This window comes from Lasioglossum baleicum, chromosome 14 (assembly GCF_051020765.1).
Source record: "Lasioglossum baleicum chromosome 14, iyLasBale1, whole genome shotgun sequence".
Lineage (NCBI taxonomy): Eukaryota > Metazoa > Arthropoda > Insecta > Hymenoptera > Halictidae > Lasioglossum > Lasioglossum baleicum.
The window spans coordinates 11,144,679-11,160,370 of NC_134942.1; the positions used below are offsets into that span (position 1 = coordinate 11,144,679).

General features: G+C 43.4%; 1 protein-coding gene and 1 non-coding gene across 5 annotated transcripts in view; one reads left to right on the top strand and one right to left on the bottom strand.

Annotated features, from left to right (window-relative positions):
* LOC143216007 (ribosomal protein S6 kinase alpha-5) overlaps positions 1–14,502 on the top strand; it is a 40,407-nt gene extending 25,905 nt beyond the window's left edge. For all 4 annotated transcript variants that reach the window (XM_076438719.1, XM_076438720.1, XM_076438718.1 and 1 more), the window contains 5 exons: positions 3,750–3,824; positions 4,582–4,800; positions 5,315–5,430; positions 6,411–6,611; positions 7,618–14,502. In XM_076438719.1, the coding sequence (XP_076294834.1) occupies positions 3,750–3,824; positions 4,582–4,800; positions 5,315–5,430; positions 6,411–6,611; positions 7,618–9,567 (2,561 nt within the window). In that variant the 3' untranslated portion in view covers positions 9,568–14,502. The remainder of the gene's footprint in view (positions 1–3,749; positions 3,825–4,581; positions 4,801–5,314; positions 5,431–6,410; positions 6,612–7,617) is intronic.
* A 1,115-nt stretch (positions 14,503–15,617) lies between these two features.
* Positions 15,618–15,690, bottom strand: Trnar-acg (transfer RNA arginine (anticodon ACG)). Its single transcript has one exon. It is a non-coding gene; the product is annotated as a tRNA-Arg (tRNA).
* Positions 15,691–15,692: the final 2 nt, after the last annotated feature.

Below are 15,692 nucleotides of genomic sequence, written 5' to 3' on the forward strand. Positions count from 1 at the left end.
GAGAATCCATGTCAAGGTAGTAAAAGCGACCACGAACGAACGTCGAGTATCACCGACGCGACGCTACCGTACACACCTTTACCTGTCCCTCCATGTAGTATCTAGATTACTAGCGCGAGACAGTGGATTCGAATGTCTTACGACCCACTTGCCGCTCTCGAGTTTTCACGGTTTTCGTGGAACAACATTTCACTGTTCGAATTTATCTTTGATCTATTCTCGAACAAACCTGCCGTCTCTCTTTCTCCCTTTCTCTTTCTCCCTTTCTCTGTACGAACGCCGCGCGAACAAAGACGAAACGAGAAATCGACCATTCGACACGATTCATCTTCGATGACCTATGATCTATGTACTTACCTTGGGCAAAGTCGCGCTGCAATTTTTTAGCAGAATTCTCGGAAGGGTCGGGGAAACAGTGAATTTTTCATGTGGAACTGGCAAGAGTTTCGGAGTTGTACTTTTGGGCGTGTGTTTGTGGATGCTTCGACGATGTTCGTGAATATTTAGACAATGGAGAAATGAAGATCGTCGCGCGAGAATCGAAGTAACAGGATCGCGTTACAATTTGCAACTCGAGTTTAAAAAATGTCGGAACGATTTCTGTGGTAATCCAGCGAACGGAGACGCAAACGAAAATACTGAAACGAAAGATCCGAAGTCATCGGATCCAAGATGGCGTCGGACAATGCGTCGCCGCGGGAATTACCTTGGGAGACGATGATGGCGAATGACCATGCGACGAGGTCCGATCAGTCATCCGATTCGGCTGCATCGCGAAATATCGACAATGGAATGCCTGTTATTCGAGGCGTCGCGTTGTACGCGCCAAGGTGGATGCACCTGCGGTGCAGCGAATATCGGCAGGTGTGCGGCCGCGAATGAGCGCTCGCGTGCATAAATATGCATCGCAAACTGTGTATTTAAAATCGCGGCGGCGACGAAAGCAATACAACCAATAAACGCATCCCCATACAACGGGGTTTGTCCCTCGAAATCCCATTTAAAGCGCAGCTACCCCCACCCGCTTCCGTCTACCGATCATTGTCTAACAAATCTGGGTGTTGTTTCAGCAATAAACATTTCCAATGTTCAGGTACCTTTTAGCTTATTGCCGTGGAATTACAAAAGAAACTGAGTCAGGGTTTTCCTCAGGACTTACTAAACTGCTATGTATTATGAAACCAGGTCATTTTTCCGAGTCCGAGACCCATCGTCATCGACCCAACAAATGGTCCAAACAGGTCTGAAAGAAACTCATTTAGTATACTGCTTTTCATAGCGAGAAGGCGTCGCGTCGGGTCCCCACTTTACAGCCCCGCTTCGTTGACGACCCCCGGACCCAAACATCGTTTATGGTTCCCTTAGGTTCGCTACCTAAACACTCATTAGCCTCTGCGTACAACCTGGCCTCCAAATTTCCCTAAATTACCCTGTGACTCGTAGAAGAATGCGTCATGAAGTGTGATTCCTCACAGAAAACAAATAACAACAAGCGGAACTTAATTCTTCATTGTTTGTATATTAGGTTGTCCCAAAAGTTTCTTTCCTTCAATGTTTTGCTAAATAAATACAAACACTGCGATAATCTTTATGTTAACGATTTAGTACTTCCTAACATGAATTTGCATTACGCGCATGAATCGAAAACCAACTTTTGGGACAACCTAATATTTATTTAGCAATACAGTGGCCGAGATTTCTATAAAGTCACTGTGTTTTGTGCCCGTGCGAAATCAATACGGGCCGGTTTATGCACTTCTTTAAGGCCTGGTTTACGTTGTATTTTTGTCCAGAAGAATTTAAAAGTTGTTGCACACGTATTGTTGTTACTGGGAGCTCCAATTCAGCTCGAAATTGTGCTGCATTTTTCCTTTCCTTAGCTGCAGACCTCATTAATATTGAATGTTGTCTCTTTGACTATTTTTTATTACTACCTTTAAGATGATTTTTTCCGTAATTTTCACGTAAATTGATATAATTATTAATCACAGTATACGACCGATTAGTTTTCTTAGCAATTGCGCGATTAGAGCAGCCCATATCTTTATAAGCATCGATTGATGCTTTTTCTTCACTTGTTAGTACTTTTCCTCTCGGCATTCTCATACACGTGAATCAAATTATAATAAACAGGATTTCTGTGAGTTCTAAAACTAATACTTTTAGAATATATTCGCAGTTTTCCGTAGTTCTCTGCTCAGAATACAGAGAAACACTAAGTGACTTTATAGAAACTTCGCACTTGTGTTCTGCACCACACAGAAAAAAATCAAAACAAACGTAAATAGTAAACATAGCGGTCTCTAGAGTACGCAGTCCCTCTATCCGAGTGTCTACAAGGCACAAGACCCGATACGATAAATCAACAAAAATGGTGATATTTTTAAGATATCTATGAAAAAGAAGATGACTTTATAGCAATTTCGACCACTGTATTAAAGAAACGCATTCCGAAAGGAACTTTTGGAACAATCTCATACAAAGAAAATGTTCGCTTCGCAGAAAGAGCGAGCGCATATGTATAGTTATATGTACAATGATGTCCGAAGGCTAAGAAAATTCATTAACGAGCCCGTAACGGAGGTTGAACGTTCGTCGAATCGCCGGGCAAGGCGAACAGTGAAAGTCGACCTTTAATTCCGAAACTTATCGTCCCGAAAACCGCTCGATCATCATTCTCCTGCAAGCGGAAACGCTTTCGTAACGAAGGAGGGAAAAAAACGCGGTATGAATCAGAGCAGAAATTTCATTTGGACGAGAACAAACAAAAAAGATTCGAAATTCCTTGTCGTGACGCGTCGCGCGTCGTAGGAACGTGTTCGATTCCGCGAATAATTGAAATCCTGCTCGGCGTAATTGGCCGCGGGAATTTTACCTTGACCACAGCTGCGTTTAGTCGCATGCTCGTTGCTATTTTCGCTTGATGCATTAACGCGGCGTGAAACGCGGTTTTCCTGGTTTCCGTCGAGGACGAGACAAAAGAATCAATCCATCCATCGATCAAGATGTGTATTACGGTATCTCATTTTTTTTTGAAGAGTGGGGATAGGTCGTGCAGATTTAAGCTGTACAGTTTTAGACAAATTCGAACAAACTCGGTATCACGATGCGTCGAATATATTCGAAAGTCCGGACGAAAGTTAAGCCGATCGAAAGTCCGTCCGAAGGCATTCGAATAGAAAGTTCAGTTAACAGTATTTCGATAACCGTGCGTCTCCCGATGAAAGTCCTCGATCGCGGCAGCTCCCTTTTTTCGTTTGTCCGTCCAGAAGACACACCAGAAATAGATTTATCGGGTCGATGAAACAGCCATTTTGTTTTATCGGTTAATAACTTACTGGACGTAATAGAATCTTTCTTTCTTAACTGCGGAGTTTAGTTTTAAAAATCCCCCACGGAGTGTGAAATTGAAATCAATCGATGACGATCATAAACTATATTATTATAAATTTTTTGAAAAACGAGGAAGGATGAGAAGATTATTGTTATTCACCGCAATCGTGATTTCGATTGACGTGTATACACGTCGAACGCAGTAAACTGGTTAAGGAAGGATCGAAGGAGCATGAGCGAAATATTCGTGTGCACCTGTTCTCCGATATCTTCCCTTCCAGGTATTCGCCGATCGAGGTGACTAAGAACATGGATTTGTTCTGTTTGTTTGTGGATCGTTCCGCGTCTGCGAGCGCGCAGCGGCGCATCAAGGAAAAAGTAGCGAATAAATAACAAAGTGATCTTTCTGGTTGCAGTGAACCTGGCAGACAGCGGAGGCCAGAGGGTAGACATGACGCACTTCGACTTGCTGAAGGTCCTTGGAACTGGAGGTACGCGGACGAAGTCCATTCTATAGGCTAAGTTCGTAACGAGGTAGCAGTTAATCATTCGAGAGCCATTACTTTTGAATGCTTCGGGCGCGAGTAGCGTTGTATCCGGGAATTTTAATCGGTCGCCACTTTGGTTGGAAATAAATGCTTCGTTATCATGATCTCGGAACACGGTTTCATGTACGCTTCGCGGTGTTAATGATAGTATCGTCGGTTCTGGGATAAGGAATTTAAAAATCCTCACCCTTACGTTTTCCTTCGAAATTGTGACCAATAACAATTTCGAATAAGAGAATTATTTACACATTGGCTAGTGAACTAATCCTTCTAACGTCTGAAAAAGAACTGAAGCTGTGGGGTCGAATTTTGAAAACGTGATTAGTTTTTAAAAGATGAATACTTCGTATACCCACTGTGTCCAACGGCGTCTTGTGTAGTCACCCGGGTACCGATTTACTGTATTTCTTTCAACAATAGGTTAATGTTCCTCTAAAAAATATTACAAAGTTTCTCTGAATATGCATTCTTTACTCGCTAATAAACACGTTAAATACAGAAAAAGGTTTTCAATAATCTATACACAGTTTGGTTGACTGCGTAAGGGTTAATAGGTACCGGGAACTAGTAAAATCGTATTTGCATCGCGCATGACGCGCTCAACATTCCTAAGTAGTGGACAAGAGTGGCTGTGGCGGTTGTATCGTTACTGGAACCGTATTTTCCGACGCGCAAAGAAACAGGAATTACTTTTGTGCAGCTTACGGAAAGGTGTTCCTGGTGCGAAAGAGGACTGGCACCGACGCTGGTCGTCTTTATGCCATGAAAGTCCTGAAGAAAGCGTCCATCGTGCAAAAGAAGAAGACGACGGAGCACACGAAGACGGAGAGACAAGTTCTGGAGGCCGTTCGAGACAGTCCTTTTTTAGTTACGCTGCATTACGCCTTTCAGACGGACGCGAAGCTCCACTTGATATTAGGTAAAACACACACGGCGAACCTCGTCCCATCGACTGTTAATCGTTCGCGGAATCCGTTCGATGTATGTACCACCGCGCCGCACCGGGGAGCAGACACGAAAAACAGTTGATCAAGTTGTTACTCTTAGAATGATCGACTTGACCTAGAAAATATTGTCTCGCTTTTCACTGTGATCGCCAAAAACTGCAGATTTCATGCATTTCCGAGAAGAATCACAGTAGATCAAACTTCAAAGGTTCTTTTCGTGTTTGCTCCTCTCGTTTCGAAATGACGGCGCGAAAAAGAAAATAGAAGTTCGCTGTACCGGATCTGGTCTAGGAAGTTTTTTCCTTTGGCCGTGCCACGGTTCTCGCGTATCTGATCGGTTATTTTAAGGTTTCGCGGGGATTCGCGCAAACAAACGCCTCCATTGAGTCGACTACCGCACCGAGGCGATCGCGTGTCCCGTGTCCCGAAGTCTATCATCCGTCGGGCCGAAAAGGTTAAACAACGAGAACTCTGCTTAACTTCCAGATTATGTCAGCGGCGGCGAGTTGTTTACGCATTTATATCAACGGGAACACTTCACCGAGGACGAAGTGCGGATTTATATCGGAGAAGTTATTTTGGCGCTAGAGCATCTACACAAAGTAAATCCTACTACTGTTTTATATCCTCTATATATTGTGTATCTTCTCTTCATCTCTTTCTTTCTCTCTCTTTCCCCCTCTCTCTCTCTCTCTCTCTGTCTCTCTAATCTATTATTAATATTTCTCTCATCTGCACAATATTGAATTCTTCATTAGTGGAATAATCATAGCTGGACAGCGGATTGCAGCAAATTGCAGTGACATGGAAATTTATTTTCTGTCTTAATATGTTTAATTAAAATTCTTCGGATGCTTTTACTGTTTTAAATTACACCTACTCGTTTTTGTCATAAATGCATCAAAATCAATTCCGCTGTCTAGGATCGAAGCTGAATTATATTATCGAGCGAATCGGAATCGTAAAAGTTGTTTCAAAATTCGATGACAATTTTACGAGTTTGTATTCTTTCGTTGGGGTTCGTGAGTGTTCGAGTCTTGTTCGAGGCATTCGTGTTGCCGCAACTGCATCAAATTCGCAGTCTAGCCGCGACAGTCCATTTATCGGTAGATATTCATACTCCCCTCCTTCGTGATCAATTCTACGAAAACAACAGCTGTATTTCGTGCACGATAGAACGTTTAGTGTTCTTCGATTCTCTTTCGTCAAAATAAAACATTAGACAAATTTTATTTTGCTCATCTTATTGTATACCGATTAACCAACCACATAATAGCCCATCTAAAAAGAAAGTAAACAGCCACGATAAAACCAATAATCAGCGATATCTCAATTTTCAAAAGATTGGAATTACGAGCGACGATATATAAGTATCATCCAAACGTTAAAATAAAGAGATCAGAATTATTCACTTTTAATTGGTGAGAATTGTACCATTTACCAAAATTAACAATTTTCCTTCTCTATCGTGCAGTCAGGAGTCGTTCGAACAAAGTGTCGACGCGACGGAACGACGCGCGTCGCGACGGCGCGACGGTCCCCCATAAGTGCTCCATACGACTAACAATATTTTCTGTTGCAGCTGGGGATCATATACAGGGACATCAAGCTGGAAAACATTTTGTTGGACAGGGAGGGGCATGTCGTGCTAACAGATTTCGGGCTTAGCAAAGAGTTCCTGCCGCACGAAAGGGACAGCAACGCTCGTGCCTACTCCTTTTGCGGAACTATCGAGTACATGGCACCGGAAGTGGTACGAGGGGGCTCAGCGGGACACGATATTGTGAGTCAGGATGAATTTACGTCACGATCTGTTCCCTTACCGTTCTTGGAACTTCGCTATCGCGCCCCGAGCCTCGTCACTGTCAAACACGATGTTTATCGGCTCGTTGTTTATTCCGATAATCGACGCGACGCCCGATTTCGTGAGACCACCAACACGTGGGAACCTGGGAACGGGAACGTCAACGTGATCTCTTTATCCTCTATGTTTCCCTTCTACAAGCTTGTGTACAATGACCCGAAAACAGTCTTATAATTGTTGAAATAATGCAATACGGTAGAACCTCGAATTCTAGAGTACTAGAAGACTTACTCTATTTTGTACACACACATACACAGAATAAAGCATGTTGACATACTGGCGCCGGCAGGTTTGGTGTTAAATACGACATCGATGGGCTAGGAACAATAAATAACAGGCTCCGCTAAATTCTAAACAAAACCATCAAATAAGATAATCGAGGAGAACGTGTCAGAGCTAAACGTAAACGTTCCATTATGTATAAAGCGGGGCGCGTTCCTCGCGCGATGAATTGAATACGAGGAAACGGGTGGCCGAGCTTTAAATGTTGAAGCGCTTCACTCGGATTACCGGGATCCTAAATTCGAATCCCCGAATTTCGAAACGCTACGTGCACGCGGCACCGCTCGTATCCCAGACTCTAGTCTAACGGAATTTCCAAGAACTGTAGGCGAGATTCCTGTACAGCTATGTCCACACTGAATAGTTTATAATATTGTATTCTCTTGTATGGCCAAACTATAATAGTTTATAATCTATGGCTGTTGCCAAGACATTCGAGACAATGCATGTTAACAAACAGAAGACAGTATGTATCTCGCCGACTGTGAACCAAGCAACAGGCACATTTAATAGACAACTTTGATGAAAGCCCTAGCTGAAAAGATATGCTAAAAAATGATAATGGAATAGGAAAACCGATAAATAACGGTAGAAACGGTACAGCGATACATACAACCGGTAATAACGCGAATATAATTTTCAGGCGGTGGACTGGTGGAGCGTGGGCGTGCTCACGTACGAATTGCTGACCGGAGCGTCACCTTTTACGGTGGACGGCGAGAAGAACACGCAGCAGGACATTTCTCGAAGGATCTTGAAAACAGATCCTCCGATCCCGAGCCACCTGAGTCCCATGGTTCGAGACTTTATCCTGCGTCTGTTGGTGAAGGATCCTCGGCAAAGGTTGGGCGGAGGTCCTGACGACGCGAAGGAACTGAAAGACCACCCTTTCTTCAGGAAAGCGCCGGCTCCCTTCAACTGGGATTCTCTCGAGAAAAGACAAATCTGTCCTCCCTTCGTGCCTCGCATCACGCACGAGTTGGACACAAGCAACTTCTCCGACGAGTTCACGAAAATGATCGCGGCGGACAGTCCTGCGGTAGTACCGCCGAACTACGACAAGATCTTCCGAGGTTACTCGTACGTGGCGCCGTCGATCCTCTTCGGAGAGAACGTAGTCAGCAAGGACATCTTCAAAGAAGCGACGAAAGCGAGCACGGAGTCGCAAAGACCGTCGGCGTCGGACGTGCTCGCAGCTAGATTCGAAGAGTCCACCTTCTTCCAAACGTACGAGCTGGATCCTCGCGAAGAAGCGTTAGGGGATGGCAGCTTCTCGGTGTGCCGGAAGTGTAGACACAGGAAAACGCAGCAGGAGTTCGCCGTGAAAATCGTGAGCCGCCGGATCGACTGCGGCAGGGAGGCTAGCTTGTTGAGAACCTGCCAGGGTCATTCGAACGTGGTGAAGCTGGTGGAAGTATTGCAGGATAGAGCGCACACCTATTTGGTGATGGAATTGTTATCCGGAGGAGAATTGCTGCGGAGGCCGAGGCCGTTCACGGAGCAACAAGCGAACAGGATAATGCGTCAGCTGGCGTCCGCGGTGCGATTCATGCACTCGAGGGGCGTCGTGCACAGAGACTTGAAACCCGAGAACATAGTGTTCGCGCACGGGGGCGAGGACTCGTCGGTGAAGATCGTAGACTTTGGTTTCGCAAGGGTAAAAAGAGGCTGCGAGCCTTTGCATACACCTTGCTTCACTCTTCCTTACGCTGCACCGGAAGTCGTGGCTAGACAAGGTTACGATCAGAGCTGCGACCTCTGGAGTTTAGGGGCGATCTTGTACTCGATGTTATCCGGGAAACCTTTGTTTAGGACCGGCTCCCCGGACCTGGCGACCAGGATCCGGGCCGGGGAGATCGACTTTGAAAGCGACGCCTGGAGCCACGTGTCCAACCTGGCGAAGCAGGTCGCGAAAGGTTTGTTGACTGTCGACCCGAACAAAAGACTGACCGCGAACGGCTTGGCCAATCACCCGTGGCTCGCCGAATCCAGTACTTCCGTCGACGTGATCACGCTCGACATCAACACGAACGCGTGTGTCCTGGAGAAGCCGGAGGGCTTCCGATTGCGCGAGGTGGACGGAGCCAGGCTGGCGCAGCGCAGGAAGCTGCACAAGCGATCCACTTCCAGCTCGGTGTCCTCTTCAGCGTCCACCACATCCTCCAGCCCATCTGTCCAGCTGCTACGACCTCCTAGCGCAGCGACGAACCCAGCTACTTCCGCTTCCCCTGCGCAACCGAGCGCTTTCGACTTCGGCGAGGACAAGGTGAACGAGTACCTCAGCTCCCTCTCGTCTTCTTCCGATTCTAACTCACCGAGGATCATGCAGCAGGACGCGCCGAAGAAACGGCGCAAGCGGGACGACGACGACACCAAGTTCAAACGGCACAAGAGACACGGCGACAACGAGGTCTACAAAAGTAGAACCGGTCCAGTCACCAGGTCCAGGAAGAGAAAGCTTGAAGAGCAGACTGTCAACGATAACGACGACCTTGTAGTCTCGGAAGGTTCCCACACAGATCCCAGGGACGTTCACCGGAAACAAAAAGCCGGCAAACGACCAAAAAGGATACCTACCATTATCGTCGAGTAGATTTTGTGCAACCATCTCGAATCGGTTCGGCAGTCTCGCTCCTCCTCGTGTCTCCTATGCATTTGCCACGTGATTATGATGATGATAATCATGATGATGTTGATGATGATGATGATGCTGTTGTAACGTTGCTGCCTTCGAAGCTCACGCGCGAGCGAACCATTGCGTCATTCCTATTTCCGGAACGAGGCCCAGGGAGCACCCTTTCGAATTTCGTGCGCGTTCGGTCAGCGTATCATGATTAACTTCCGTTTCACCGAGGCCCAGGTGTCCATACTAATCGTTAGACTGCGGATCTTTATGCATTCATGAAGAAATTGGTTGGGTGAAATATAAAACGGTAAAGGATTCGAAATATTTTATGTTGTTTTTAATGCAACAAACTCCGTTAGGGGATCAAATCAATTTTTATCTTATCTCTGCTTCCCACAATCAATGCAGAACATTTTTATTTTACATCAAGATCCGCAGTCTACTAATCGTTGATCGGAGGGAAAATCTCTCTGTGTTCTCTGTGTTGAGAATGATTTCTCGATTGGCGATTCAATTAATTTGTCACTACGCGAAGTGGTGTGACGTTTTCGAAATTTTTACAGCTTAGAGCGATCATGTAATTTGTAATGTAGTCTAAGGAATTATCGTGGAGACTCGGAGCATGAGATTTCCTGAGGAAAGAGTGCCTAATACATATAGTAGATAACGTTTCAGTTTGCTGTCTGATATTCTCCGGGAAAAGATGATATATGTATACACTTAGATATATATTTGTTTTGGAAATTGTTTACAATTGATTAGGAGAATTCGATAATCTTGGCTGAACGCTGCCGCGCTAGCCGTTCGACTCGCACTTGGTTCTCGTGGGCTCCCTGTGCGACACTGTTCCTTATCGCAATCTTTAAATTATTGTAGATACGTTTTAATTTTATGCCGTGCTTAGGGTAACGAATCATCGGGCGGAGCTCGGCGATGTAGCATTCTAAACGGGAAGCTTAATCTTTAAATATTTTTTATTTTATACCAGTATTCACGTTTGAAGAAGTAGAATCGAATGACTGAAGTGACACGATAATATTGTGAATTTTGTAAAATATTCTGATTTATCTCATTTTCCTGACGCAATATATGTGCGAGGTAGATTAAAAATTAAGTTAAACGATGTTTTTTATCGCAAATGCTATGTTCAGTCAGCTCCGCGACGTCGATACATACTACTAGGCATATGTGTATATGATACTATACATATTCTCCTAAACGAGCGTCACCGTTGTTGTTGCGGGGGAACGTCGACGTTCCCAGTCCGATCCTAACGCGCTAGAGCCTCCTTCTCGTTGATTCTTTCTTTCACGTTGTCTGTGATGAACCGTGAAAACGTTGAAGCGCTTCATCGTTTTCCCTGGGCGTGGTTCCCGATGCCCAAAATCGCCTTCTACTCAGCCCCCTGTTCCCTATCGTTCCGTAACACACAGGGTGGTCCATTATTACCTGTTCAAACCTGGCAAACTGAGTAGATGACTTTGGAGAATGAGCTACAATCTTTTTCATATTGCTCAGCCCTTTTTTACTTGCATGCTATAAAATCTCCATAAAATCATCTGTTTACCAAATCTAATCAATTTAAATCTAAATGCAATCATCCGTCCCTCATTTTTTCAATTGAACTTGTTAACTCATACAGTGGTGGAGGTTTTTGCGATTCATAGTTCATACAATAATGCTATGATCATTTTGACTGGCGCGTCAGAGTCACCGTTCGGATTCAAAGGGTTAAAATCACTTACTCCAGACCTAACAGAACAGACGTGCAACATACTTGTTGATCATCCACCTAACTAATAACTTCTTGTTGTCCTTTAAAGTCATCTACTCTGTGGAACCGTGAAATGGACGATCCTCGGTGAAAGTAGATCGCTGTAAACAAAGAATGAAATGATTTCCGAGGCAATCGGCCGTGAATATTCCTCAAGAGCGCGTGTCATCGAGCAGAACCCGACGCCTGTGTCTGCCCATCACACGCTGCTTCTACTTACTAAGTTTCAAAATGGTGGTCCTCGGAAACTCTTCATTCGAAAATGATAAACTTTCGCTTAGAATCGTCCTGTCGGTTGCGAGAACGTTCTCGGACCATCTTGTTCGCGACATGCGAACAGAGGAATAAGATCGAAAGAGGAAGAGAGACGCGGAGAACAAGAGCCGATAAAACGCGTGACGTCGTCCCGAGCGAGGACTGCTCGCGAAAACTACCCGAGAAAAATTAGCAAAATGTGCCTCCGGAAGCTCGCAAACGAGAGCGAGTGGAAGAAAAGACAATTTCGTGGGCGGTGAAAATATGTACACGCCCCCACCTCGAACGGTTCGTGAACGGCGAGGAGAACTTATTTATTTAATAACGGTATAGGCGTGTGCTCGACTAAAATGAGTGTCCGTTTTACTATGACTCCCACTAGTACTCCCACTGTTGAGAGGACGATAATTTTTTTAATGTTGGATCGTACAATTTGAACCTTCCTGAGAAGTTAGAATAATCAGTTTGCTACACAACCTGACAAAGATTTTCGAAAAGGATTGCAAGTTGTAGGAGAGAGAGAGAGAATTCCAGAGAAAATACTAAAAGTTTCTATTTACTAAAATTGTATTAATTATATGACAAATTTAGAAAACACGATTGATATTCTGAAGATTTCATCAAAATTGGTCGACGTTGCAATGAGCTGCAAACATTTAAAAACTATTATATAATTGACACAGATCTGCAAAATGTAGTTTTTAAATTTTCAATATAGGCCCACATAAACAAGTTATAAATATTTTCTTTTCACAACATGTAGTGAACTGAATGCTCTAGCTTCCCAAAAAAAGTTCAAATCGTATAGTACAATATTAGAGAAGTTATCTTCTTTTTTAGAGCGTACGGATATTAATGGAAGTCACTGTATGTGTGTGTCAAAAAGCGAAAGAGAGAAAATAAGTGAATGATACCCGCCGATTTCTGTTCACGAGCATATATCGACAATGCTATTCTTATACATTGATTTTTAGTCCTGAATCTTTATAAAAATATTATATATATATTAAAGTATAATATAAACACACACACACACACGCGCATAAATATATGTACTCGTACACGGGCGACACACAAGGAACATACATGTGTACATTATATAGGATGTTAGAGATTAGGGTCGAAGAGGTCATCGAGTATTATACATATACGTGTTTCTCGAAATTCCTTTCTTACATTCACCGATCGAGACGCACGGAGTCAATTGTTCGAGGTCGTGAAAATCAATTACTGAACATTTAAGTATCGAATGATGTATTATATCAATTTCATATTCACATAAAAAAATGTCGTATAGAATGGAATTATTCCAGGTCGGAAGAAATATTTCATTTTCGAGTTAAAGTAGCTCCGAGCGTAAAGGGTTAACACGGTTTGAAGACCGTTGAAACTACAATTAATTGTATTCTGTTATAAACTATAATTGATTATTGAGTGGCCTCGAGCATCGCATTCGGTTCGTCCCGATCATTCTTTCGATCGAGCGAGAACATTATAAAGAGCGATTTAATCGATGGAGCATCGAATTGTTATTGAAGAGCGAGAAGGAGAGATAGTTGCACTTTTTAGAGAGAGAGAAAGAGAGAGAGAGGAAGAAAGAAAGGGGTTTTGGAGTGTGGAGAGGAGAGTCCGCGGTGAGATTTATTTTCGTAGATGTTTTTAGCGTGACGTTCCAACCCCTCGCTGCCCCTCGAGCCCCGCAATACGTCGACGAACACGCCTACTCTAGTCCAAAATTGCTGTCTCGTGGAAGCCGGTTCGAAATTCCGATTTCCGTCTCGCGCGTATCGATCATCGGCGAGGAGTTGAAACCGTTGTATCGTTGTATGAGAGAAAGAGAGAGAGAGAGAAGAAGATAGAACGAAAGAATGGTGGTGGTAGTCCGTTACGTTTGGAGCTTCGTTGAACGATTGGTTGAGTGTACAGTGACTCGTGAATTTATTCTAACCCGTAGAGATCGTTCTACAAGGAAAGGCAAATCGAAAATGTGGAATAACATTTTCACATACGGGGCTCCATTCCCGAGAAAATTGAGTTTTAAAGTCCGGAATGCGGCGTGGCCTGCTGCGTGGGCGCGGCTTCGAATGCTTTTCACCTTGAAGTCTCCATTATCTTTGAAACTAATCGTAAGCGAGCTACCGGAAAAATTCTTTTCACATTTCCGATAGGTTTTTCTAAATATAGAATTAGAACCGCTGGCTGTTCTTATTGTTTCTGTTTGTTTTGTTAATATTGTATTCTAAACAAAGTTGTGATAAAAAGAGACTTAACCCTGTGCACTCGAAGCTGTTTTCACCCCAGACACCAGAAACTTAGGCAAATCTAGAACGTTTTATATAGAGAAGATGGAAATTGGGCGTGTTTGGTTATATAGTTTGTTGAAATTTTTCATAATTTATTGAGATCGTTATTTTTGAAGGCGTCTGGAACTCGTCTTCGATTGCGAAGGGTTAAACGAGGGAAGCTAGCAAGGTTTGTTAATTATTTTCGCGCGTGTTAACGAGTCCGCGAGAAATGTTCGGAATATGGAGAACGTGTTTTGCGACGGAAATGGCGAAGACTGAAATGGTTGTACACCGACTCAGGGAACAGAGAGACGCGATCGAGGATTCTCGAAAAGAAATTCTCTAAACGAGCAGAACACGAGAAGAATAGGCGTTCCACGGAGTGACGCGTGCTTCTACCAAAGACGACCGAAGCGATATGTATAAACAAACAAACAAAACAAAACAAAACGATAAAATAGAAATTGCTCTGCAAAGACCAAAAATGAAACTCGCGCTTACCTTTGTTGAGAGCGTGAGAAAAAGAAACTGTATCGTGATTTATTCGGGCGTAAATAGTTATCACGTACGAGAGAGAGAGAGAGAGAGTGAGAGCGATCAAGTGTGAAAGTGAATAAAAAGAAACTAAAAAAAGAGAGAGAGATAAACAAATGATGATGGTGATGATGATGATGAAGAAACAAACTATTTAAATGAGAGAAATGAACAGATATAAAAGAATTATATATTTAATATAAGACTATACTAGATAAACAACAACAACAAAAAAAACAAACATATTTCTTTAATAAGAGGATATTTCTATTTAGGATCGTAACGAAGTCATTAACCGAGTCTTAATGAGTTGAGTCAGTTGGCCCGGTCCGCGGAGGAACGGATGTCTCTTTTTCTAGATACATATGTATATCAACTGTTACGTTATTTAAGAATGGCGAGGAATGAACGGCCGCGCGATTCCTTGGAGTAAGAGTCTAATTGCATTCTTTTCCGTAATTCGTATGTTTGATACCCCATATCATCGAGGTTCCACGAGGTACACACATTTCATTTCAATCCGACGAAGATCAATAAGCAACACGAGAATATATTCTTTCCTTTATAAACGCATTCGTACATACTACGTCTTGCTTTTCAATCGCATCTCCTCATTGCGGTAGACTTTTGAGACATCCTACGTGTATGTATGTACTATACATATATACATATAAAGTTATATACGGATTCCAGCTTGTACCATACGATAAAGAGTGCTGTTCTGTTGCTATAAGTACGTAAGAGAGACGAAATACCTTTGTTACTACTGGTTGTTAAATATATCATAACATAATATTTATTTACATAACCGAATTCTTATTGAAATTCGTACCCGAACCCCCCTTACGGTTCAACTCTTCGAATCAAACAATTATCAAGGGTGTGCGAGAACCCGAAATATATGTATCGGGAATCTCGCAATTTTCGGGAAACCCGATTCCTTCGGAAATCTCGGCATTTTCGGGAATCTCAAAATTTTCGGAAACCCGACTCGTCGCGATCATCAGGCTCTCGCACACCCCTAACAATTACTCTTTTTTTCAACACTTCACGAGTCTGATATTTTTTAAATAAATTTTTCCTGCACTTTTAGCACATCAATGGATGACGCTGAATAATTGTCAGCACGTTCAGTTAATATTGCAATTAAAAACCTGAAAAAAATAATCCGATCCTGCCAGGATTCGAACCTGGAATCTTCTGATCCGTAGTCAGACGCGTTATCCGTTGCGCCACAGGACCAT